This window comes from Hesperophylax consimilis, chromosome 15, assembly GCF_061612785.1.
Source record: "Hesperophylax consimilis isolate HC1 chromosome 15, BYU_Hcon_1.0, whole genome shotgun sequence".
NCBI classification, from domain to species: domain Eukaryota; kingdom Metazoa; phylum Arthropoda; class Insecta; order Trichoptera; family Limnephilidae; genus Hesperophylax; species Hesperophylax consimilis.
Genome location: NC_142850.1, coordinates 12,387,205 through 12,413,919, shown reverse-complemented (window position 1 = coordinate 12,413,919; position 26,715 = coordinate 12,387,205). Strand labels below are relative to the sequence as shown.

At 35.4% G+C, this 26,715-nt stretch overlaps 1 protein-coding gene across 1 annotated transcript in view; it reads left to right on the top strand.

Moving 5' to 3' along the window:
- The window catches only part of LOC149417303 (uncharacterized), a 43,148-nt gene that overhangs the window by 9,214 nt on the left and 7,219 nt on the right, over positions 1-26,715 (top strand). Inside the window, exons 5-12 of the mRNA XM_089640195.1 lie at positions 3,965-4,182; positions 5,246-5,415; positions 5,601-5,830; positions 8,856-8,981; positions 10,719-10,792; positions 12,207-12,288; positions 12,939-13,183; positions 14,403-14,543. Of these exons, the coding sequence (XP_089496321.1) occupies positions 3,965-4,182; positions 5,246-5,415; positions 5,601-5,830; positions 8,856-8,981; positions 10,719-10,792; positions 12,207-12,288; positions 12,939-13,183; positions 14,403-14,529 (1,272 nt within the window). The 3' untranslated portion in view covers positions 14,530-14,543. The remainder of the gene's footprint in view (positions 1-3,964; positions 4,183-5,245; positions 5,416-5,600; positions 5,831-8,855; positions 8,982-10,718; positions 10,793-12,206; positions 12,289-12,938; positions 13,184-14,402; positions 14,544-26,715) is intronic.

Below are 26,715 nucleotides of genomic sequence, written 5' to 3'. Positions count from 1 at the left end.
AATACAAAGTTCTACTCTGTTGCTATCGACGAATTTACCGACAATACTGACAGAGCCCAATTGAGCGTTTTCTTAAGATTGTACTGTGGGATGCATGTACTGTGGTCTGTTCAGGGACTCTGCCTTCCTTTCGCGGGCTAGATCTGGCCCCCCAATTGCCGATTGCTGATCTATATCCTTAGTAAAACATGGACTCCATATTTGGAAAGCACATTCCAAGAGTGGTCGCACATATGTTTTGTATATTTATCACATCCGGTGTTAGGTCAACGAAGACTTTCGTGATTAAATTATAAATTTTTTCATTTTGACAATCCCAGTGATATAACGTTCCCATTTCAAGTCTTGTGATATTGTAACTCCTACGTCTAGTTGTAACATCACTTCTTTTAGAGGTGTTCCATTAAGTTTGTATACAAGCTTTGGGATAGTTTTTTCAATATGTAGGAGAGTGCATTTTTCAACATTGAATTTAACCCGTCAGGCCTCGGAAGGACATTACTAGCCACAGACATCATATTCCATTAGAGCCTCTGGAGGACAGATCTGACCGGGGCGCCCATACATTATAAAAGTATTTATATATTTTTGTCTATAATGCGTAGATAGGTGATTTGTTTGTCATTGGAAAGATAAATAATAATTATTTTCAGTTTGTATCAAATATGTACACCGAATTAGATGGATAAAATAAGTAAAAAATGTAAAAGTGCATTATTACGAATCGGCATAATTTTTTCATTGACAGTTGAAAGTTAAAATGTTATTATTATTTTTTTATTGTATAAACGGCATAAAAAATGAAGTCACAGTTTTCTTACTAATTACCCACACAAAAGGAATGGGTTCTATAAATTATCGAAGAAAGCAAACACTTTGTGGCTTGACATTATAAAAAATGAAAAAGTTTTTTGTTTTAAACCACTTTATTTTATTATATACCTCGACCGGTTTCGGTTGATCTCAACCTACTTCAGGACAATAAATATATAAACTGTTTATACCTGAAGAGGGTTGAGATCAACCGAAACCGGTCGACGTATATAATAAAATAAAGTGGTTTAAAACAAAAAAACTTTTTCATTTTGTTCTATAAATATTGAATTCTTACAAAATTATGGACGTTCCGAGTCAAAATGTCTTAGTAAGTTTTTTTGTTAACATTTTCATGTTTGTATTAAAAAATATTTTTATGACTATCAATGTTTATTTTAAATACAAACATTGCAAAGATAATTTTATCCAGTTTCTGAAATGGTATTTCTTTTAACGACAATTTCAAAAATAATATAGCACATTTTAGATAGCTCGGGAGCATTCCGAAATTCCGCGAAATTTCACCATGTCGTTGGGATTTGTTGGTAAAATTATTTTAAAACCTGAAAGGTTAAGAAGCCAATCTTTATCCATTGATATGTTTCATTTAAGTAGTTTTGCAGTTGGTTGTGATGTATGTGTGGGTTGGCAAAGAATTTTGTATCATCTGCAAAGCAGCAGGATTCCGATTTTACTATGGTACGCAGATCTGTGATGTACAAAGTAAACAAAACTGTTCCTCGAAAGACACCACTGCTCACATTTCGTTTAGTCAACTGCTGGCTGCCAATTTGAACATGTAATTTTCTCTCAGTGAGGAAGGATTTGATCCATTTGAGAAGTCGTCCTCTTATGCCTAGGAATTTAAGTTTAGTCAACAGTCTGTTGGTTGGAACAGTATTGAACCTTTGCTCTTTTTGTTTCATTGACCTGTCCGTTGTCTAGGAGTCTATAGGTCAAATAGGTGCTATAGTTTTCTTTCAAATTGTTTTAGACCATGGGTGGCCAAACTTTTTTTGCAGCCGGGCTAGATTTTAGAAATGAGATTTCCTACTGGGTCGTACAACAAAATTTCTTTTATTATTCAAAGCAAACAAGAAATATATTGTTTTTTTAGAAGAAATAACAAAAATGATAATCAAACATTTATTAGATTAAAATTAGGCAATACAAAAAATAATAATAAAAAATATAATAAATTGCAGTGAGACGTATGATTTTGTTTGTCAGAACTAAGTGCATCAATGTTGATAATGATTGATGTTGTTGCTACACGCAAACACTTTTCTAAATGCTCATCAGTGATTCGTGTTCTCATTTGAGATTTAAAATGATTCATAAGTGTTTACAAATAGTGAAATCATCGATAGAGCATGTTTGTAAAATGCAGGACATTTCTTCCTGTCCAAATGGTAACCGGATAAATCATCACATCTTTAAAAAGTTATATAAAGTCATGGAAAGTGATGAAACAAAAACTTTATTAACTGGGTTATGTAGGTTAGGTTAGGTTAAAATTTTTTTTTTTTTTCATCATTTCTAATGACTTTATATCACTTTTTAAAAGTGTGTTGAATTGTCACTGTGTTGAGTTATTATGGAACCGTCCAAATATGTTTTGTAAATCTCTTCCAAAATAACCTGATTGAACTTCTCCTTTACCTGTGCATCACAATACATTTCACAATGTTCCATTTGTAAAATTCCTGGCAATAAATTCACGTCTACGGAGAATGGCGTTACAAATGCAGCAAAAAAGAACACAATGCTTTTTAAAATCTTGAAATCAGTTTTCAAATTCCAGGTTCAAGTTGGATATCAATGAAGCTTATTTATCCGCCGCCATTTGTGTGACATCTGGCTGTAATAACAATGTAGAAAATTGACTGAAGATTTTTGTCCTTAACTGTTGTTCCCAAAGCTCAAGTTTCATCTGGAACGCGGAAATAAGATCATACATGTTATTAATTAGTTGATATTTCCCTGTAGACGAGTATTAACAACATTTAGGTGGCTAACTATATCGACCAGAAATGCAAAGTCGCTAACCCATTCCTTGTCTTCAAATTCTGAGATACTTTTTGACTTCCTTGCGAAGAATGATTGTATTTCTTGCTTCAAATCAAACACTCTTTTCAACATTTTGGCACGGGTCAGCCATGCATAAAATGTAACATGTCATTATACTGTGAATCCAAAGACTTGAGAAACTCTTGGAACTGACAGTGAAGGGTTTGACCCTTTGACTTAATAAAGTTCACTGTTTTTATTACCACGTTTATGATCCATTTTAAGGGACTTGCAAGATAAATTCTCCTGATGAAAAATGTAATGAAAATTTTGCATCGAAGTATTACCAACTTTGCAGGCCTCATTTTTAATCAATTTTACTAAACCTTCGTTTTTCCCAACCATTCCTGGAACACAATCTATTGTTGAATCCAATAGGTTGTTGAGATGTAACGAAAAGCTATTCAATGTCGATGTAACAGCTCCTAAAAAATCTCGTGAGCAAGTAGTGTCGTTAAGTGGATACAGTGCCGCTAATTCTTCTATTTTGTTAAAATGGACATGAACAACCCTGATAAAAATCTGTTAGGTCTGTGCTTTCATCCAATGCATAAAATATGAACTTGGATGCTCGAATTTTCAAATTATCTTCAATATGTTTTCCAATGTCGTCGACACGCCTAGTAATAGTTTTTAACACGAATATACCATAGAAGAAATTGTTACGATAGTTGAATCAATGTACTGAGATACTTCCATATATGAGATATGATACGAACTACGCACGTTGGAATGGTCTTTTGGTAGTTTTATGTACACTAAAAAAATGTGTGCATTTCCTCCGCGGGCCACAAGTATACACCCAGCGGGCCGTACGCGGGCCGCGGGTTGGCCACCCTTGGTTTAGAACATACTTCTAGGAATTGTCTGTACTACAGATAGAACAACCAGACCTTAGACATATCTGCCCTGATGATGGACACGTAATGCTGACAGAAGCGTTGGCTAAAAAAGTAGGAAGCTCAACACGGCATAATAATCTAAAAATAAGTCAGGATAAAGCCTTCGGTTGTTTTTTCGTTATCTCCTTAATACAGCTGTTATAGTTGAAAATAAATATTCTGATATGGTATTTCAGCCAGCGCAGGCCATAGTGGACCTGACCAACGAGCCGGACGAGGAACGGCCTGGTGGGGGCTTCTCCCCAGTGCCCCCATCCCCGCGCTCCCCTGCGCACTCCCCGCGCTCCCCCGTTTTCCTACGCCGCGGGGCTGTGCACGTGGAGATGCCCCCAAGGCCTCCGAGGTTCCCACCTGGCTTGCCGCAGCCGCCCCACCTCAATGTGCTGCGCTCAAGGTATACCATATTACCTACAGTGTCATTACGGCAACACCGATTTTAGAACAAAAATTATAATAGATTCAAATGTGAGTTTGTATTTGATTTTCCAAAGTGACAGGTTGACTGGACGGGAAAAATGACATAAGAAAATTATTAAAAAAAGTGATTTTAATAAACTTTCCATTTTTAATGATGTTCTCTTAGCGGGGCGACATTGAGAAGTATCTTCCACTTTGGATTGATTTGCAAATTCAGAATCAACTACTTAAATTGAATAACTTTTTATTAAATTTTGAGGTTATTGTGAGGTATTTGGTTTACCAGCTCTGTTAACAGTAGACGTCACAACCAAAAAATTATGTTTTTTGAATTTTTTCTTATTTAAAAAATCAAAACCAAAATTTTCGTATGTTCTCTTCTTTTCACTGCCACACAAGCACATCCTTGAACATCTGTTTAGTACAATATTCAGTGGTCAAGAGATATAACACACATAATATCAGAAATACTATTTTTTGTAGTCAAACAAAATAATAAAAATAAAAAAATCACAAAGCATCTATATTCAAAGTTTCACCATTCTATATTTAAAAAACATAAAAGTAATAAAAATAAAATTTTCCTTTTTTAAGGGGGTGACAGATTATGATATAAGTTCAAAGCGTTTTATGTAACTCCATATTGCTCGCCATACAATCCCATACGGACCTGTCACACCTAAAAAGATGATGCTAGCCAGGTTATATTTGAAAATTATGCGACTTCCTCTCCTACCTACGGAATGAGAAGAGGTAAGAACAGTTTACGGAGCGCCGTAATTACGCGGCTGTCATCTGTCAAAGTGACAGCTCCCATACAAAGAAATTATATTTCACTGCAGTTCCCCAATTCATCTGACCCCCTCTCCTGTGTGTCAGCCCACCATATAATACGTACATGTCACGCCCATTTTATGCGCGCATAAAATAGCGTAATGTGTCCAAGGCTTTATGATATTGTGGCTTGGCTTCCACACCTACGGCGATGATTTATATTTTCATGAAAAGAAAACCAATAATAACTATTAATCTATTTTCAGACTTCGTGTGTCCCCTTGTATGTTTGTGGGTCACGGTTGTGGCGGGGGGCCTGGAAGCGCGTGCGGGGGGGGTGCACACCCCCACCCGCACCCCGCCCACACCAACCACCCGCAGCGCACCTGGATGCACGTGTTCACCCATCCGCCCCACTACTCCCACCATAATATGGGTAAGTGGCAATACATTTAAACAATGTAAATATCAGCTATGTAATATGTTTAAAAAGATATTGTGCATGACCGCCAACTTAGTAGCGCCAACAGCTCTGGTTCGAGCGATCTAGATACTTGCCATTATACATTTCTAAAGTGGTGGCCCCGATGTGATACTGACCCAGTGTAATATTTATTCTAGAGCGCCGTCGTGGTCTGCACGGTCCTCCTTTAGCGCACTCCCATGGCCCTGCCTCCCCCCCCTGGCTTCCTGCTCTGATCGGGCACTCAGTAATGGGGGGTGGGAGTGCGGGTGCGGGTGGTGCGCAGGGGGGCCAAGCACCCCGCAGCGGCTTCAGTCCTCCGCCCGCCATGCCGGTGCCTCCGTATGCCGTGCATGAGAGACTGTGGCATCGCCAGCAGCACATGCAGGTATGTCAATTTATACACTTAAATAGGAAGATGTTTTCTTGAGTTTTTATTTTTTAAAATAACTTGCTATTGAATACTGTCCGGTCACACTATCTGGAGTCAAAGTCATTTTATGTTATCGAGCTTTCGGAATTTATCAGTTTGTATTTGATCCCTACAGCTCTTTTAACAATGATTGACAGATTTAACAGGTTTGCCTCCCTCCTAGGCATCTAGTTGCTGGTTTCAAGGGAATACTAAAAAAAGTGCAACAACATTTGCACATCATTGCATGAAATAGTCTATTAACGAGGAATGGAAGCATTTAGCACGAAGGTTATGTCAGCAAAACTTTGCTACACTTCTTTGTTACACACTCAAGAGCGGGAAGGGTAGTTCTATCTTTTACGCCGGTCCTTCTCTAATGATGGGGAAAGCATTGCTATCCAATATTTTTATTTGAATATTGTATACTTTCTAAAATATCTCTTTGTAAAAGTTCCAACTATATTATGTATTATGTACATGCCTAAAAAATGTGATACGCTTCTTCCTCGTCTTATCTTCTTGTCTTTCGTGACAAATATTCTATCAAAGATCACTTTATTGAACCCTTAGAATGGATGTACATATGAACTACGAGAAGCTCCAACGATTTTAAGCTTTCTAAGACAAATTTATCGGCAACACAAATCAATATTTATTATAAAGGTTTCAAAATGTTCAATGAACTCCCTTTAAATGTTAAGGAAGCCAAAAGTCTTGCAGTTTTTCTTGGGTTATGTCTCAATGTTGTGAAGTTTAAATACTAGTACGTAGGTAATAGAATATTTTGATAATACTTTTAGAATAGATGTACACTAGATATAAAATGTAAAATTTAATAATTATATAAAAAAGACTTCTAATAATAATCTTTATTCTTATGGCACTGACGATGCGGATTTTTTGTTGTTGGTTTAAATTGATTTCGTTTTGATTTGGGCCAAGTGAAAATAATAATCTTCTGTAATTTAATAAAATATGTGCATTTTTTACACATTAAACAGCACTTCAAGTGAAATTAAATTAAACTGCTCTATATAAATGCTATGTTATTATTATTAAATGACCCAACACTGACTAACTTCAGTTTATGGAGTCTTATTACAAAGTAAGAACTTTCAGAGAGAACTTTTATAGCGTGTAAATAATTTCATTCAAAAGTATGCATTAATTAGTTCATCGGTTTAAAACAAAATCCATTTTCTCAAATTGGACCCTTGTTTTTGCCTTTAATTAGTTATGATTATGAATAGGTTATTACGGCGTGTTGCGCTTCCTCCTTTAGCCGACGTTTCGGATAACTTTTCAGTGGCCATCTGCCCTAAATAAGGACGAAGCGCAATGCGGTATAGTACCCCAAAAATAAATACAATAATGGTTTAATAAGTTTTTTCCTGCTATTTTTTTTTTAATGGCATGATATTTTGAGTAGTTCACAAATTGACACCAGTTGGCGCTAGTGTAAATGTAGACCTAAATACGAAAAGAGAACTGTCAATTTTTGTCTGTTTTCTGTAGGTTCGAAGCGATTATTTTTGTGAATTCTGACATTCATAACAATGCCTTCACTATGTGTTGTACCGCAATGCTCTTCAAGAACATCTGGGCATCGTTTTCCTAGCAATAAGTGACCGAGCATTATTTGAAAAGTGTGGTTTAAGTAACTTTTTAATAAAAAATGACATTGTGCTAGCTGACAAAGGATTCCAAATTCAAGATCTTCTTGCACCCAAAGATGTAAAGGTCAATATGCCTGAGTTTCTTAAAAAGAAGTGTGGTCAGCTTGAACCTGAACAGCTTCACCATTCCAAAAAAACTTCAGCAAATAGGATACATATTGAAAGAGTTATTGGGTTGGGTAAAACATACCGAATCCTCAAGGGAACTGTTACTTAAAATTTAATGCCTATAGCTAGCAGAATAATTTTTGTCTGTTTTATGCTCGTCAACTTTCGCCAAAATATAATGGAAGGAAAAGAATGGATACCTGTGTTTTTTAAATTTTTATTTTCAATAAAACGTTTCCTAACTAAATTATCAAAGCGATAAATAATAAACCAAAACTTTCTTCAACTTAACTATAAAAACAATATATTCTTGGTATGTGCCAAGTTCAATGCTGTCTAAAGTTTAATATTGTATAACATACAGTTGCAACATGTTCTGGTGCCTTTGCCAGCGATGCATTCACAGCTTCCTTCGATAATATTTCCTACTAGTGTAATAGCTAGCTTAACAAAATATGTCAAACTCCTTGTCATTTCACTATTAACTTGTGCTCGAAAGAAACTATTTTCTTCATTAATAGACACAACTAAAGCTACCAAAAAATATTCCTTCATCATATTGTATCCTTTCCTGTGAACTGCTGCATACATTGTCATTCCTTCCTGCCCTTTGTAAACTTGAAGAAAGTATTGGTTGATATGAACTATATCTATTTGTGGCAATACAGTCGAATCCTGTATGCTGTGAAATGATTCATCTGGGGGCCAACATATACCCACTATCTCACTTTCATACTCAAAATCATTTATTTCCATAAAGTTACTATTCCGGTCATAGGCAGCCAATCTGGAATTAATAATTATGATTATTGGGTACATTATAAACAAGCAACGTTAGCTAAAGTACCTATAATTATTACAAATACGACACAATTAATGTGTTTCATAGAAGTTCAAGAATGAGGTTATGTCCCAACCACTTAGCTCACCTCTCGATTAGAACTTCTTTCTTGCCAACAAATTTTGCCTTTCTATTCTTTAATTCATTTTTTAACTCCTTCACAGTCCAGCTACCGTATTTATCCACCATTTTTTAATATTACTTCCAAAATGCACACGCAAGCCAGATACAAAGCAATATCAATTATGTCAATAATTAACAATGACAGGTCTACAACTACACCAGCGCCGCCAAGCGGGAGATGTTAGCACAGCATTCTGCCATTGTGAGACAATATGAAAAATTTTTAAATGTGTGATCTTATTATCTCTAGGAAATCCAGCGCCGCAGCATGGTAAACACCAATCCCTGTGCTGTTGACCATTCCGGAGCTCCCATGCTTGGACACCAGCCACCCATGATGCATACTCGGCCAGATATGGTACACCCCATGATGACGGTAATTATTATTTCATTTGTTACAATGCTGATATAATAGAAGCGTGCCGACTGTTGCTGAGCTACGACCAACCCCACGACTATCAATGCGGTGGAGTCAATGAAAGTTATCCGTATGGCTTTTAAGGTCCTTTTTCCACAGGGAAGTGCAAGTATCCGATACGAAATGATTCGTGTATGTTGGGGACTATCGCGATACATCTGTGCGGAGGTTCGTACACAGACACGTTGCCGATATTTTGTAAGCTTGTCAGCCAGGTTCCTGTGACCAGCCGGGCGAGGTTGTTCATACTCACGTCACCGAGACTTTAAACATGGAGTATCTTTTGTGTCAGACATTTTATAACAATGCGTATGCTTTAGATCAATGCTAGGAACAAAACAGTCAACAAAAAATGACAGCTCCAGCAACTGTTTGGTTGTGATAGAGGTTATGAAAGCATTAAAGTTTTGACATTTTTCGAGAATTCAATAATGATTGGTCGCTTCTAAAATGACGCGGGTCTCGTGATTTTAGTAGCGAAGTGTACGGATTGTGTACAAAAAGTTGTTTACGACATGAGTACACAACATCAGTATTGGATACATGCATATCACTGTGAAAAAAGTACCGAAGACGATTCGAAGGCCGCGTGCAACTGTGCGTAGATGCGATTTGCAGTAGTTTGGGTTAACGATTTTGGCGACACTATTATGCACATGGTTTCAAAGTAATTATTTATGGCCCATCTATGTATATAGTATAAGTGAATTCATACCTTGCATTTTAATTTAGACGTTAAATCTATTTCATAACTAGACGCTGAAAAATGAGATGTGAGGTCAGTGTTATGTATCATTATTATCACCTGGCTTCTTTTAATTTATTAACTCTCTTCATTCATAACTGAACTGCCTCAGTAACAATATTTTGTATTTATTTAGTGAATAGCTATACCCTGCCACGCGTCGCTATGACTCAGTCTGTAGGTGCAGATAGAGAAACAATAGCGCGTCTGGTTTAAAGGCATGTTTTTACCCGTCACAGGTGACATCTATATAATAAAGGTATATAAAAACACATGTGTATTTGAATGTAACGTTATGTCGAAATTTTAAAACAATCATTGAAGAACTTTCGGAGATTTAAAATTTTGAACAAACGAACATTTACATTTTTATTTATATAGAAGATAAATTGAAGATCTACATTGACTAGGCATAATTATTTCTTTATGGTAATTAGTCCCAAAATTTCATTGTCTCCATTTAGCATGATTACACGTTCTGATCTGAATTTAAAAAGATTTCTTTGATTAAATTTTTCACGCTGACTGCGTTCAAATTGTTGATGATTCATCAGAATTAAAACTTAATTCACGCTAATACGTTTCACTAAGGCGTTTAGCTGCAAAGAAAATTTAAAAAAAAATTCAGTCAGCATGTTTCATATTATTTTTTGTGCTGATTAAAACGTCTATTAAATCTTGCTACAAATACAATAAAAATGCAGTCGAGCCGATTTAAAACATTTTGTATATAAATATGTATAGCAAAATGACATGTAAATCGGTAAAATGATTCAAGACACAAACTTTAAAAAAAAAATGCAAACTTTACAGGTATTGTTTTGTGAGAGTGTATTTCCAACCTTCGGAGAACATGGTTCCACCGATTTATAGGTTAACTATTCATCGTTCATGCAGACGAAAGTACGTATTCTGATTTTAACTATGTATTATTAATTCAATTCTTTCAGTTACCTGAAAACATGGACCAGAGTGACATGAATGGAACTGAGAGAAATTACACAAACCAATTGTCTACTTTTAAGTAAGTCTATTTGAATTGAAACCAGATTACTTTAAACTTGTGCTTTAAAAAATACTAACTCCCTTACTTATAAACGCAGTGTAAATATTATAATAATAATAAGAAGTGTTTTATTATCTTCTTTCTTTTTTGTAACATATATATTATGGACAGGTTTTTTCAAAGTTGATTTTCAAGTTCTGCGAAGGTTCTATTCAAGTTCTGTTGTTATATCATTATTGGCCAGTTGTTTCACAAAACTGAAATGATGTAAGAACTTGAATAAAACCTTTCTCAGAACTTGAAAATCAACTTTGAAATTTGATGAATTGTCCAAATTCTGTGAAACAACTCGTCCTTAATGATATCCTCACTGGGATCTCCCGTGCTGAGGATTTCATTGGATAGTATAAATTAATTATAAATACAGTTGAACTTGGTTATAATGATCACGGCAATAGCGAATTCACGGTTACCTGCATCAACTGTAAAGCTCCCCTGAGGTGATATCTCACAAAGCGGCGCTATACAAATTGTCCAATAAATAAATAGATAAATAATGAGCAATTACAAAACAATATTTTAGTTCAGCCTTATCTTCATATAATTGTTGACTGTTACAACGAGGTGGATTCACTGATATAATGGGCAAATAATTTTGTCAACATAATTTATGAATACATGAATGGGTTGTTGGACTGAAAAAATAGTTTCATTTACATGTCTGTTCAAACTTGATGTTGTAAAGCCAGCCTCGAGCCTGGTTTAAGACCGTTTTAACCAAACAAACGTCATAGTAATAAGTTTTCACCGTTCTGACCTTACGCGCCGCGTAATATTTACACCACGTTTTTTAGTAAGGCTGTTATTCTATGGTTTGTAATGTGTACATTGATAGTGCCTCTTATAATCTTTTAACCGCAGCTGACGCACACATATGCGATTTGGAAAGTCAAGACCTGTGTGGCTGTCACATATGTGTGTGTGATCGACCGCCACTTAGAATAATTTTTTTTGCACAATGTAACTGTAGGTCAATAATTTTTCATCCAGGAATTAAAAAAAAAACATGATAAAACAATGATAAATTAAATGTTTCAAAATCAAGTTGTGCAGGGCGGATTCCCATGTGATTTGTTAAGCGGTGTTTGGGTTAAAAGCCAAATCCCTAAAGCTGGGATTCCACTTGATCTATTTCTATATAGAATAGAACAATAGTTCCAGGTACTTCCCACCTTCCTCTTCCCACACCCTTCCCCTCCCCACTCCCTGCAACCTCACAACATATCCCAATTGGGGATTTAAACTTTGAATATTGCCCACATACAAAACAAGATAAAAACATTTACACACAATATATTTTGCCAGGAGTTGATGACAGCATGAAGAAAGAGATTGGCTTACAAAAATTTAAATACCTTTGATTATTTTCCAGTGAACATGTCCACCATCATCTGTACCACTATGTACAGACTCCACCACATCATCTTCACATCTCCATTCAGCCCACGCTGATGGTAAGTTTTATAAATCTTTCTACTTAGTCACTTAGAAGATAGTGACAAGAAAAGGATCAAAAAGCATTGCATGGAACTAGATGTATCGTGTCTAGCTTTAGCACATAACACTGTAAAACAAGTTTCATCTCGGGAATATCTAGGGATGTTGGCTCATTTAAAAAAAATATATCGGCGTATGCCAAGTTGATGTATTTACATGGTCTATAAATAGACCCGCACGAAAGAAACAAATGAATAATTCACTATTTTCTGGTAAATAATGCAAATTTTTTGTTTGTTCAATACTGCCGGTTTTTTCTTTCACCAAAAAATAATACGAAATTTTCAGATCCCTGACCTGACATTGTTTTTATTACTTATGGAAATGAGTGATAATGCCAGCACTACATTACGCATGTTGTAACACCGCCGATATTATTATAAGATCCGGCCCTCAGGAAGAATATAAACAAATTTAACAACTAGATGTATACCATTATAGTTTGTCCATAAACAAAAGACAAAAGGTCCAGCTATAACCCTCAAACTTGGTGTGCTGTAATTAACTGCTGAATTTACACTAAGAACTGAACAACATGGTATATTTAATTATTTTTATATCATAAGAGTGTATTATGATATAATCTTAACCTGAATAATTCTTGTAGGGCATGGGAACCAGTCCCCCGAACCTGATGGCGCGCCCCAACCCGCGCCTCACGCACTTCATGCGCGTGCTCAACTCCCACCGCTCGCTCAGCGCCCAGCACGGAGCCACTCGCGACGTCATCGAGGGCAACACCTTCTCACACAAGTACAAGAGGCGTAGTGTGGCGGATGGCATCAGTGAAGACGACGCTCTTGAGAAGTGCACCATCTGTCTCTCGGTGTTTGAGAATGATAATGATTGCAGGTATGTACATTATGATATGTGTTACTAATACAGGGATCCCACCTCATCTGTTCTATGGTCTATTTCATAGAATGAAAGTTGAAGTCGATTCAACTTCTATTTCTATTGAGCATTCTATCGCATAGAAAGCTTGTTCTCAATTATCTATTTCATAAATTCTACGAAATAGATAGAATAGAAGAGGTGGGAACCCAGCTGTACAGTCCATCAAGAAAATGTAGCTAGATATTTAATAAAATGGAACAATTTTTTTTCATTCCTGTGGCAACACCGATTTTGGAACAACTTTTAGTTCATTCAAATGAGAGGTTATGCTCGAATCCCAAATGTGACAGTTTATCCTTTGACAATTTAATCCCAAATTTACATGAAAATAACACAACTATTGGTGCATGTTTCTTCTACACTTTTTTTTGATTTTACACCTAATCAGTGGTTTCTTTGATATGAGTCGTGTAATTTCTATACCCGCTATATCAACTTTCATTGATTTGGAGAAAACCGCAAAAAACTGTCACATCTCTAGCGTACGTAAGTAAATGCATTACAATTTTTTATATAATGAATTGGAGTAATAAAATTTCGAAAAGCATTTATTTTTCTATATATGTCTAGCAATAATTAAGTAATTTCGATAAATAAAATGGATATAGCGGATTTTGATACTCACTTCGTGATTTTGAAAGTCAACTGAGCTGACATGGCGGGTTTAGAAACTCACGCGTAGGTCATTTTGACACACGAGCGTGGCGTCAGAGCGGCGGCCATATTGTATTTTGGCAAAATAACTGCTTGCGATTCGTTGAATCCGATATAGCGGGTTTTGATAGTAACTTTCTGTATGATATAGCGGATTTGGTTTCTCACTCGCAGTTTTAACATGGTTTTTGGTCGCGATAAGGAGGGTTTTGAAACTCAATTTTAGGCTCCTCTTGTTGCTCGCAAAAATGTGAATACTCAGATCATTTTGTCAAAAAATCGGATATAGCGGGTATAGAAATTATAGGATTCATATGTACATTTCAAAAATACAAATAAAAACATTTCCATGCAATTAACTCACTACTTGAGAACAAATACTAAGTACGAAAGTAGCTTCGAGATATCTGTTCCAAACATCTGTTTTAGTATACACGCTTCACCTCTAGTACCTACATCAGTTGGAACATCAAATCTATCCCAATTTTTCCACATTCCAAAACATAATTTCTTTTTTCAGGCGTCTGCCCTGCATGCACCTGTTCCACATGGAGTGTGTAGATCAGTGGCTCACCACCAACAAGCACTGCCCCATCTGTAGGGTGGACATTGAGACACACCTGAGCAAGGACTTTAAACCTTACTAAATTGGCTGCTTCAGGTACATTGCATATATCTATCATATATTTCGCTAACATCTGTCATACATACTCACTCCATGTGCTAGGTGCAAACGAAAGTGCTGCCATATCTAACATTTTATTGTTAATTTTATGTTATTATTTATAGGTTTGTAATATGTAGGTAGTGTTTCATTAAGGGTTTTGTGATATTTTGTGGTTTGCAGTAATTGCAAATATTAAATTAAATTGTACGAAAGGCAACCAAACAATTTAGTTTACATATTAGTTTCATAAAACAGTAGGTATAGCAATCCCAGAGTTGTCTTTTTCGTTTTCGCACAAGAGGTGTGAGAAGGAATATTTGTCGTCGATGGTGTATTTAAGACCTCTCTCTGGGACTACTATACTTACATAACATGTAGTAATGTTTATTTTTACATGAACAAAATTACATACATATCTGTGGAGGCAGTTATTCTAATTCTAATCTTGAATATCACTGATGTTTTTGTTGTTTGTTTTTGGGGTGTTATGCCGTGTTAAGGCTAAAGAAGGAGTTAGCGCAACACGGCATAACACCCCAAAAACAAACAACAAAAATGCTTTTGGCCGTGAGAATCTAAAAACTTACCCATCACTGATGTTTGACTGAAACATGTCTATCTCTGAAGGAAGTTGGTTTAAAAGCGTATTCATTCTCCCCAGAGGTATCAGGATTGGTAGGTTGGTCCTGCCTCTTGGAAAAATAAAAAGCCTGTGCTGCCTAGCTCTGGTGAAGTTATCGGGGACTATAAATGCAATATGCTCCAGAATATCAGGATTCTAAATGTGTCCGTTGAGCAGCTTATGTGCTACTACCACTATTGCAATTTTCCTCCCGACGTCTAGATGATCTAGTCTTAGCATTCTAGCGAGAAAGTCAGAGGGATATAATAAGTGGTAGTACTTTCACTTGTAAAAGGTATTGCATAAACTTTTTTTGCATCTTTTCTATATCATTTGAGTGTATGGCATCTTCGGGTCCCCAAATTACTGAGCCACTCTCGAGAATGCTACGAACCAGAGTAAAATAAAGCATCTTTATGACTGCCGTATTAGAAAAAGATTTTGCATTGCAGATTACAAAACCTAGCATTCGCATGGTAGTATTGCCCACCAAATCGTATGAATACGAAAAGTCAGGCGCGTGTCAAAAGTGATTCCAAAATGCTTTGTTAGAGAAATATGTTTTGACGAGGTGCCAGACATTGTATAGTTAAAGTACAGTGTATGCTTTGCCCTTGTAAAGTACATAATTGTACACTTTGTAATGTTTTTACCGTCTCCCCTACTTTTTAAGGAATTAATATTTTGTTACGTTTGATTTGCAACTTCTCGCGGTTTATCAACCCTTCAATCTTAACGAATTAATATGTCACGTTGTGTCAATTTTTTGTTTCGACAGGGATTAATTCATTGAAGGATCCTTTTAATTGGTTGTGGTAACTTTGGTTCCTTTTAGATGAGGCGTGTTACATTCTGTATGGTTTGAAAATAAGACAATGACCGATTACCCTGATTTTAACTACCTTTTCCTACCTTGTTTGCTCGCCCAAACGTTTCCGGTTGCTGCAGTCGATAATGTGCTAATATAATGAGACAATTAATTACAAGTACATGAAATTCACTATAGACAATTCAATTCAAGATGCACAAAATTCTAAGTTAATGATTTGACTATGGATTGTTAGTTTTGTGAGTTATTTCTATGAGTAGGTATTTTCGGGAATAGCTAGAGACAAAACATGTGTTGCTTTCGATTGGTCTCCGTCCAAATCCCATCCATCAACGTGACCAGCTCGAGAGCAGCCAAGTTGATGGTCCAATCCCAACACCTCCAGAAATGAATTGAATATCGCTCAGCGACAGATGAAATAATGACATGTTTTGCCTCCTGCCGGAGGGTGATGAAGGTGGAATGTGGGTCCTTGGTGGTAACTGTTGATGTTGATGTTGATGATGAATGATGAAGATTCATCTTATACCGTTAGGTACAAGGGGCTGCTCCGGTCCGGTGGCATGATAGCCTGGTGTCAGGAACCATTTGGGTCACGTGGGTAGCGCGAGGTCTAGGTCGCGTCAACCTCCCCCAAATCGATGATGAGTTAAGCTTCGCCAGCATGCCGAAAATTAGGAGTCCACTCTACTAACCTCAAACATAAACATATACTGAAGTGGTTTGCATCAGCAACGTCAGGAGTTCGGGAGTCCCGTGAACACCCCTCTGGTTTACGCTCGTAAGGATAATGATGAATTCAGCTTCAGTTTGTTCGACTTCGCCTCTGCAGTCACGCTACTCCAAATAGCTCCTGGCTCCAGTCTATACAGCTTCTCGTTCCAGTAGAGGTAATGACACATATTTATCATATGTACAATACAGAACATACTTCAAGTCTTTCGTCCACACTCAAAATAGTCATGTCAATATTTAATTTGGATGAGGGCGTCCATCCGACATAACGAATGTTTCCTAGACGGGAGATTTTACCCCACTTCAAAGTCATGGTCATTCGCTCTATCGTTTGTTACCCTCCGTTCGCTTCAAATATCAAAGAATGGTAGAAATTGATATCCTCGACTTCCGGCGCTAAGGATCAGGGATACTGGAATCATCAGGTCGTGAATCTGAAATCATCCGATCTCCGTCAGCTCAAACGGTTTCAGTCGGAGTCAATTTCCAACCTAATTCTGGATGACTTCTCCTCCTATAGTGGGGTAAGTACTTATTGAATTTGACAGGAAGGACGTCAGAAAGCGCCGAAACAACTTCATATTCGTCACGATCCCTTCGTTCTGTCAGCGAGAAAATCCTCCCCATACGCCAGACAAGAATAGCATAGCCATTACCCGCTTCGTTCCTTCGTCTACCAGCTAACTCAAGTAGGAAAGCCCATTAGCAATATTCGTTCCCTTCGATTTGAACTCCGTGAAAGCGTCCTCTCACCAGCTGAAAATACTCGAAACAGGGGTCTATTCAGGGTGACTATCTAAGGCTGGTCCGCCAACACCTTCGACAGAAACCGGTGCTTTTTACGGGAATAACTCAACCGCACCTGAGCAGGGTAAAAACCGGCGCTACTCTACTGAAAATAGACTTTATCTCGGTATCCAGGGTTATCGACTTTGCTAACACAAAAGCCCCTATTAGGCAAGCCAATCACAAATTTCGTTCCCTTGGCTTTTGTCGCTTTGATAAGATAGGACAGCCTACGGAAAATTCGTACACCTCGTCCCCGCCAAACACTCACTTGATAGAATAGGAATGCCAGACAGATGAATTCTCTCGGCGGCTAGCTCCAACCCGCTGCGTTATCCCGATTCAAAAATGAATGAAAAGAGTGATGTTTGAATAAATTATATTTAATTAAATATATTCTATGAATTCCGTGAAGAATAAGTTGAATTCCCAAGGAGGATACGACAACTCATTGTAAAATAGCAGGCATTGAAGCATATAATTAACCGTTCTATCCGTTACTATTCCGCCTATAGGTATCTGATTGTTCCGACTAATAACCGTTTGCCGAACTATAAAACATCGCATAATTACAATGGTTTATATTTTATAAATTTTGACGTTAAATATAACTACTGGAGAATTATTAAATCATTTTAAATTGCATAAAATAGTCTAACTCATAAACAATGTCTATTGTTGAATGATCCAAAGCGGCTTCAGGGTAACCGCTCTTAGTCCTTTTGTAATCGCCAAGACCCGGTCGCTTCAAGGCAATAGGTGATTTATGGCCTCCCTTGCTAACAGGTCCGGACCATTGTCCCAAGTTCTTCCGTTCAAGACTTCAACATAATTACCTATAGTACTCAAGTTAAATACCCCTACTTCAAAATACAATTGAATTATCTGGTTTACATTAGGGAAATAAGTGTTAATAATTAGGGTTTATAAAAACAGTTTATTTTTAAACAAGTTCTGCTGTGTAATTATTATTACGCGTGACAGCTGTTTCGCCCTCTAAAGGCATTATCAAACTGTGGGTAGCCCACTTACAGACGATACATTTATATTATTTCTAGGTAGGTATTTTAATTTCAATTACTGATTTCTTAATTGATTTCTGTGTAAAAATGTTAGAAATTATTGATGGTTATTACCCTAGTAAAGTTTCCCCAATTAGTGTAATGTTTAAATTTGACTGAATGTCTTAATGTTAGTTATTCCCAAACGATGACTCATAGGGTTATTTTAATAGTATAATTAAGTACTTCAATGTGCACTCGTATTTGCACTAGGTTTGAAGATATCTAGTAGGGGTGAACGAATTATATTGGTTTGTTCATTAATTAGAATAGCTTTCGGATTATTAGAATTTTTGTTAATTTCTAACTGCTCTAAAAGATTCAGTTTACGGCCTTTATTTTGTACGTGCAACGGAGTTGGTTTATTATTATCATTAAGTGAGTGATTTTCATCTAGGAGATGTTTGGCAAATTGAGATTGTATTTTATTATTATTTTTAAAAGATCTTATATGTTCTTTGAACCTAGTGTTAAAGGACCGGCCCGTTTGTCCAACATAAACAGCGTTGCATTCGTCACACTGGAGTTTATAAATGCCACTATTTTGTAATTTGAGTACCTTACTTTTTGAGTTTTTAAGAGATGATCCTAAGTTGTTATTTGTGCGGAAGGCAATATCTAAGCCACATTTTTTGAGGACTTTGGCAATTTTATTAGATGTCTGTCCGATGAATTCTAAACACCCGAATTTATTATTCGTCTTATTATTAGTCGCTGGGTAAATTAATTTAAGGTTATTTTTGTGTTTATTATTATTAATTATTTTTTCGATGTCTCTACCCTTGAAGCCGTTATTTTTAGCAATAGTTAGGATTGTATTTTTTTCCTTCTCGTATGCTTTCTTGTCGAGTGGGATGTTAGTAAGCCTATGCACCATTGAGTGGTAGGCAGATAATTTATGTGACCATGGATGTAAAGATTTATAATTAATGGTCGTATCTGTAAACGTAGGCTTACGGAAAATTTCGAACGTATGTTTATTATTTTCTCTACCGATTGTTAGGTCTAAAAAATTAATTTTCTTATTACACTCTCTTTCAACCGTAAAGCAGATTTTACGGTTGATGGAGTTAGCAAATGTGACAAAAAGATCTAATTGTCTGTTGGTGCCTTTCCAACAGACCAAAATGTCGTCAACATAACGAACATAGTAAATGATGTGTTTGCTAAAGATTGAATTTAAAATTTGTTTTTCAATGTAATCCATGAATATTTCTGCAAGAAGTGGACTGAGGGGGGATCCCATTGGTAATCCGTCGTTTTGTTGATAGAATTTATTGTTAAACTCAAAGTAGTTGGTTTCCACACAAATTTTAAATAGATCGAATAAGTCTTTTTTAGTAACTGGGTTTATATTAGATTCGTCTAAAATATCTTCAATGATTTTAAGGCATTCTTGAATAGGTATATTGCTAAAGAGGCTTACTACGTCTAAAGATATGAACTGGCAATTGTGCGGTAGATTTATGTTTTTTATTTTATTTACAAGTTCGAGAGAATTTTTAACGCTATGTTTTGGGGAGAATTTAGTATGTTGTTTGAAAAGAAAGTTAAGTTTTTTGGCGAGTATTGTCGTTGGGGCGTTTATAAAAGAAACAACGGGACGTATGGGGATATTATCCTTGTGAATTTTAGGTTGTCCGTATAATGCAGGAGCCCTTGGATTCATCACCATTGCACTTCTTCTAGCGTATTTATTTGGGAATATTGATTGGCAATTATTTATTAGGTTGCGCACGTTTACTGAAATTTTGTCCGTTGGGTCCTTTTTTAAGATTTCAAAGTCTTCTGGTTTTAGGAATGCTTCTACTTTATTTAAGTAATCAATTTTGTTTAATATAACGACGGAATTCCCCTTATCGGCTTTAGTAATTGTGAGGTCGCTATTTTTAATTTTGGCTTTAATATCATTTAAAATTTCCGTTTCTTTTATATTGAATTTATTTTTATTTTTACTGGTTGATTTCAAAGTTTTTCTCAATATATCCGCTGTTATTTGTTTAGGTAAGCCGTTATTTTTTATTTTAGACAGAGAAATTTCTGTGTCGATTGCCAAACATTCAATTTGTTTTTTAGTGATATCTGAATTTATTTTATATTTGAAGCCTTTATCTAGTAAATTTATTTCATCTTCTTCAAAAGTTTCACCTGATAGGTTAATAGTTTTTATATAAAACTCCGTATTTGTATTACTTTGATATTCATTGACTTTTACATTTTTATTTTTAGATTCTACAAGTTTTTTAAGTTTATTTTCCTGAGTTTTGAATTTATCAAATATAATTCCGCCTATGTGTTCACGAGTATCGTAATCCAGGGTATCAAATTCCCATGGATGCAGTTTAAAAGTTAATTCCGAATGCAATACCTTGATGTAGTGAAGTATTGTGTCCCTTTTCCGACAACATTCCTTAGTCTCCTCCTTCAACCATATCCTCTGCGCTCGATGCACAGTTTTTATGGCTGCCGAGGATTTGCTTTTGGTAGAAATATGCACGTACTTGGGGATCACGTTTAACTTCAAACACTCTTGGTTAAACCAAAGGTTTTGCACTATTTTCCGATGTTTTAATTTTAATCGTCTGTAAAAAATCACTTGGGTAGCTATATCAGCAACCTTCAATTTATTTATTGTTATTAAGTTTAATTTGTAGAACTCCATTTTATTTTTTTTATTTTTTTATATATACAATAATATTATTATTGGGTTTATAAAAACAGTTTATTTTTAAACAAGTTCTGCTGTGTAATTATTATTACGCGTGACAGCTGTTTCGCCCTCTAAAGGCATTATCAAACTGTGGGTAGCCCACTTACAGACGATACATTTATATTATTTCTAGGTAGGTATTTTAATTTCAATTACTGATTTCTTAATTGATTTCTGTGTAAAAATGTTAGAAATTATTGATGGTTATTACCCTAGTAAAGTTTCCCCAATTAGTGTAATGTTTAAATTTGACTGAATGTCTTAATGTTAGTTATTCCCAAACGATGACTCATAGGGTTATTTTAATAGTATAATTAAGTACTTCAATGTGCACTCGTATTTGCACTAGGTTTGAAGATATCTAGTAGGGGTGAACGAATTATATTGGTTTGTTCATTAATTAGAATAGCTTTCGGATTATTAGAATTTTTGTTAATTTCTAACTGCTCTAAAAGATTCAGTTTACGGCCTTTATTTTGTACGTGCAACGGAGTTGGTTTATTATTATCATTAAGTGAGTGATTTTCAAAAACAAAATTGATTACTTAAATAAAGTAGAAGCATTCCTAAAACCAGAAGACTTTGAAATCTTAAAAAAGGACCCAACGGACAAAATTTCAGTAAACGTGCGCAACCTAATAAATAATTGCCAATCAATATTCCCAAATAAATACGCTAGAAGAAGTGCAATGGTGATGAATCCAAGGGCTCCTGCATTATACGGACAACCTAAAATTCACAAGGATAATATCCCCATACGTCCCGTTGTTTCTTTTATAAACGCCCCAACGACAATACTCGCCAAAAAACTTAACTTTCTTTTCAAACAACATACTAAATTCTCCCCAAAACATAGCGTTAAAAATTCTCTCGAACTTGTAAATAAAATAAAAAACATAAATCTACCGCACAATTGCCAGTTCATATCTTTAGACGTAGTAAGCCTCTTTAGCAATATACCTATTCAAGAATGCCTTAAAATCATTGAAGATATTTTAGACGAATCTAATATAAACCCAGTTACTAAAAAAGACTTATTCGATCTATTTAAAATTTGTGTGGAAACCAACTACTTTGAGTTTAACAATAAATTCTATCAACAAAACGACGGATTACCAATGGGATCCCCCCTCAGTCCACTTCTTGCAGAAATATTCATGGATTACATTGAAAAACAAATTTTAAATTCAATCTTTAGCAAACACATCATTTACTATGTTCGTTATGTTGACGACATTTTGGTCTGTTGGAAAGGCACCAACAGACAATTAGATCTTTTTGTCACATTTGCTAACTCCATCAACCGTAAAATCTGCTTTACGGTTGAAAGAGAGTGTAATAAGAAAATTAATTTTTTAGACCTAACAATCGGTAGAGAAAATAATAAACATACGTTCGAAATTTTCCGTAAGCCTACGTTTACAGATACGACCATTAATTATAAATCTTTACATCCATGGTCACATAAATTATCTGCCTACCACTCAATGGTGCATAGGCTTACTAACATCCCACTCGACAAGAAAGCATACGAGAAGGAAAAAAATACAATCCTAACTATTGCTAAAAATAACGGCTTCAAGGGTAGAGACATCGAAAAAATAATTAATAATAATAAACACAAAAATAACCTTAAATTAATTTACCCAGCGACTAATAATAAGACGAATAATAAATTCGGGTGTTTAGAATTCATCGGACAGACATCTAATAAAATTGCCAAAGTCCTCAAAAAATGTGGCTTAGATATTGCCTTCCGCACAAATAACAACTTAGGATCATCTCTTAAAAACTCAAAAAGTAAGGTACTCAAATTACAAAATAGTGGCATTTATAAACTCCAGTGTGACGAATGCAACGCTGTTTATGTTGGACAAACGGGCCGGTCCTTTAACACTAGGTTCAAAGAACATATAAGATCTTTTAAAAATAATAATAAAATACAATCTCAATTTGCCAAACATCTCCTAGATGAAAATCACTCACTTAATGATAATAATAAACCAACTCCGTTGCACGTACAAAATAAAGGCCGTAAACTGAATCTTTTAGAGCAGTTAGAAATTAACAAAAATTCTAATAATCCGAAAGCTATTCTAATTAATGAACAAACCAATATAATTCGTTCACCCCTACTAGATATCTTCAAACCTAGTGCAAATACGAGTGCACATTGAAGTACTTAATTATACTATTAAAATAACCCTATGAGTCATCGTTTGGGAATAACTAACATTAAGACATTCAGTCAAATTTAAACATTACACTAATTGGGGAAACTTTACTAGGGTAATAACCATCAATAATTTCTAACATTTTTACACAGAAATCAATTAAGAAATCAGTAATTGAAATTAAAATACCTACCTAGAAATAATATAAATGTATCGTCTGTAAGTGGGCTACCCACAGTTTGATAATGCCTTTAGAGGGCGAAACAGCTGTCACGCGTAATAATAATTACACAGCAGAACTTGTTTAAAAATAAACTGTTTTTATAAACCCAATAATAATATTATTGTATATATAAAAAAATAAAAATAAAATAAAATGGAGTTCTACAAATTAAACTTAATAACAATAAATAGTTAATAATTAGATTATAATAGACTCACCGATACATCTTAGTGTCAACAATCCAAATAATTATAAAAAAAAACAAACACAGTCACATGCAGTAAAATACTCATGCTGTTAGAAAAATCACTCCTTCTACACTAAATGATTTTAGCCGTGTTCGCGTCCCGACGATTAATTCTTGTTGACGCGCTTCCTAGTTTTTACTAACTCGACTATCTTAAAACGCTGACCGATCCTGATTATTCCTGACCGTCTCCCAGACCTTGAAACTCTGACCCCCTTGACTGTATTTGATCGTCTCCCAGCGCTTTCAAACTGACTATCTTGAACCGCTTTTTCTAACCACCGACTATCGACTTCCTTCTTCCGTTCTTCAACGCTAACTGTCTCGACCGTCTCCCCGCGCTTTCAAATCCAGACTCCCCCTCCCCAAACCAACCCCCCCAAATCGCCATATGCAATTTCTAATTTATGTTCTTTTGAATTCTGAATGCTTTTTGTATTCAAAAGACAGAAATGCACTAAAGGAACACATCAATTTAAATCGTTTCAAAACCAATAAATTGTTACTTCTCAAGTAAAATGTCCAATTCTTTGTTCAAAAGAATGTAACAAGACTCTTCCAGTCCAGTGGCGTGTTGGCCCACCAGTTTTTAGCCTCTTTTCAAATTACCAACCTAATTCTAGGATGTAGTAAATAATTATGATGTGATAGTTTTATTTTTTAAATCTTCTTGCGAGATTTTAATTTAATTAGGCAAATTCCAAACTCGTCCTGTTAAAATGTTATTTACCTCGCTATTCATAATTATAATTCGTCTGAATCCTTAGAAAATTACGTAACTATATTTAACGGCGTATTTCATACTTAGAAAGCCACTTAGTAGCATTGCTCAACCTAGTTGAATTGTTTCTTATCGATCTCGTTAGGTTTTTTTTTCCTATCCCCCCCCTACTCTGGCAAATCCATTGCTACCCCACTGAATAAAATCTAAGAATTCAAACGACCATCACGGAGGTCTGTGACGATACAGTGCATGTTCCTATTTTTTTCTCTACCCTAATAAATCTAAACACTTGTTTCTAAAGCAGCTTTAAGGCCAACATCTGGTAAACCCCTACTTCGTGAAATCAACTGAAAAATTCTTTCTAACCATAATAAATCAACAATAAAAAAAAAAATTATCCCAGGGCGAGTCCATCACAACTTTCAGCTGTTAAAGTAAAGTTTATTTCGCTTACTCCACTCTATTATGCTGTTGATATCGAATTGTAAACGAATAGAGTCCTCTTTCGTCTTTATTCTGGTATAAAGTTGAATATCGTCAGCAAATAACAAAAAATTTATGAATTTTATGAACAGAGCTATGTCCCTAATATACATAGAAAATAATAGTGGTCCTAAAATAGACCCTTGAGGGACCCCAGAATTTATGATGTAAGGTTTAGAAGCGACCTGCCGTAAACTACGTTTTGTTTTCTATTAGACAAATAATTATGGAAGAACAAAAGCAGTCGGTATGATAAATCAAATTTTTCAAGTATGATGTACTTCGTTAAAAGCTTTCGCAAAATCATTATACGAAACGTCAACTTGTTCATTGTTGTCCAAAATATTTGAGACGTAATTTGTGAATACCATTAAGTTAGTTGTTGTAGATCTGCCCTCTTTAAATACATGCTGCTGTTTTATGAGAAAAGGTTCAAATTTAAAATAAATATGTTTTTGTTTAAGTTCAAATAATTTGGCTTTTGCCGAAAGAATCGCCGCAGGTCTGTAGTTGGATACACACAATTTGAGATTTTCCATTGGACAGGGAATTTTCCAGAGTTAAGAGAAATACTTAAGATATACAGGGTGTCCGGAAACTCGTAGTACAAGCGGGAAACTGGTGAATCTACATCACATTTGGAGTCGATTTTGTAGTATATTTTTTTTTATTTCAGCTTTCGTTATCGAGTAAATCGAGTTTGAAGTTGATTTTTTTTAATTTTTTTTTTTTTTTTTTTAATCAAATTCTTATAAATTATTACTGAAGATCAAAGTACCCAACTAATTAAAACTATTTGAAAGTAAAACAAATGAAGAAACTCGGATTTGAAGCATTATTTTGAAATCACCCTTCATTTAACCCGGTGTAATCATAAAATATTTCTGCTCTGCAGGGTTAAAACATCTGTTATTCAACCCTAAACACCAGAAAAAACTTTAACCCTAAAATAGCCGAAAAATTTTTTTTTTTGGTTTTTTTTTTTTTTTTTTGAAAATGCTCAAATCAAAAAACTTTATGTTTTTTTGGGTTCCCCATGTGGTGTAGATTCTCCAGTTTCCCGCTTGTACTACGAGTTTCCGGACACCGTGTATAAGAGAGTCAAAATTAATGGCTCGGCACATACTTTCAGGATAATTGTATTTATAAAGTCTGGTATAACAGATTTTTTTGGTTTAAGTTTTTTAATTGCAGCTAGGAAATCAATTTTATTTACACTTAAAATGTCAACATTTTGGGCCAATGATGTGTAATCACCAGGACGCCATGGACTGACTTAAAGTATTCCTTAAATGCTTCCGGGATATCGGCACCTATATGAGTACGTCCATTGCATGAGATTGCTTTAGAAACCCACCATCTTTCCAGATTTCCAGAAAGATTTTGGATCACTCTTGACATTCATTTCGATATTCTTTAAATAATCTCTATAAGCTATATTTATGCAACGTTTGATTTTAGATCTCAAGAACACAAAACATATTCCGATCTCTTACCGATCCTGTGCGCTTGCAGTTTCTGTGATGCTTGTATTTCCTTTTCAAGTTCCCCTATGAATCTCACCACTAAACC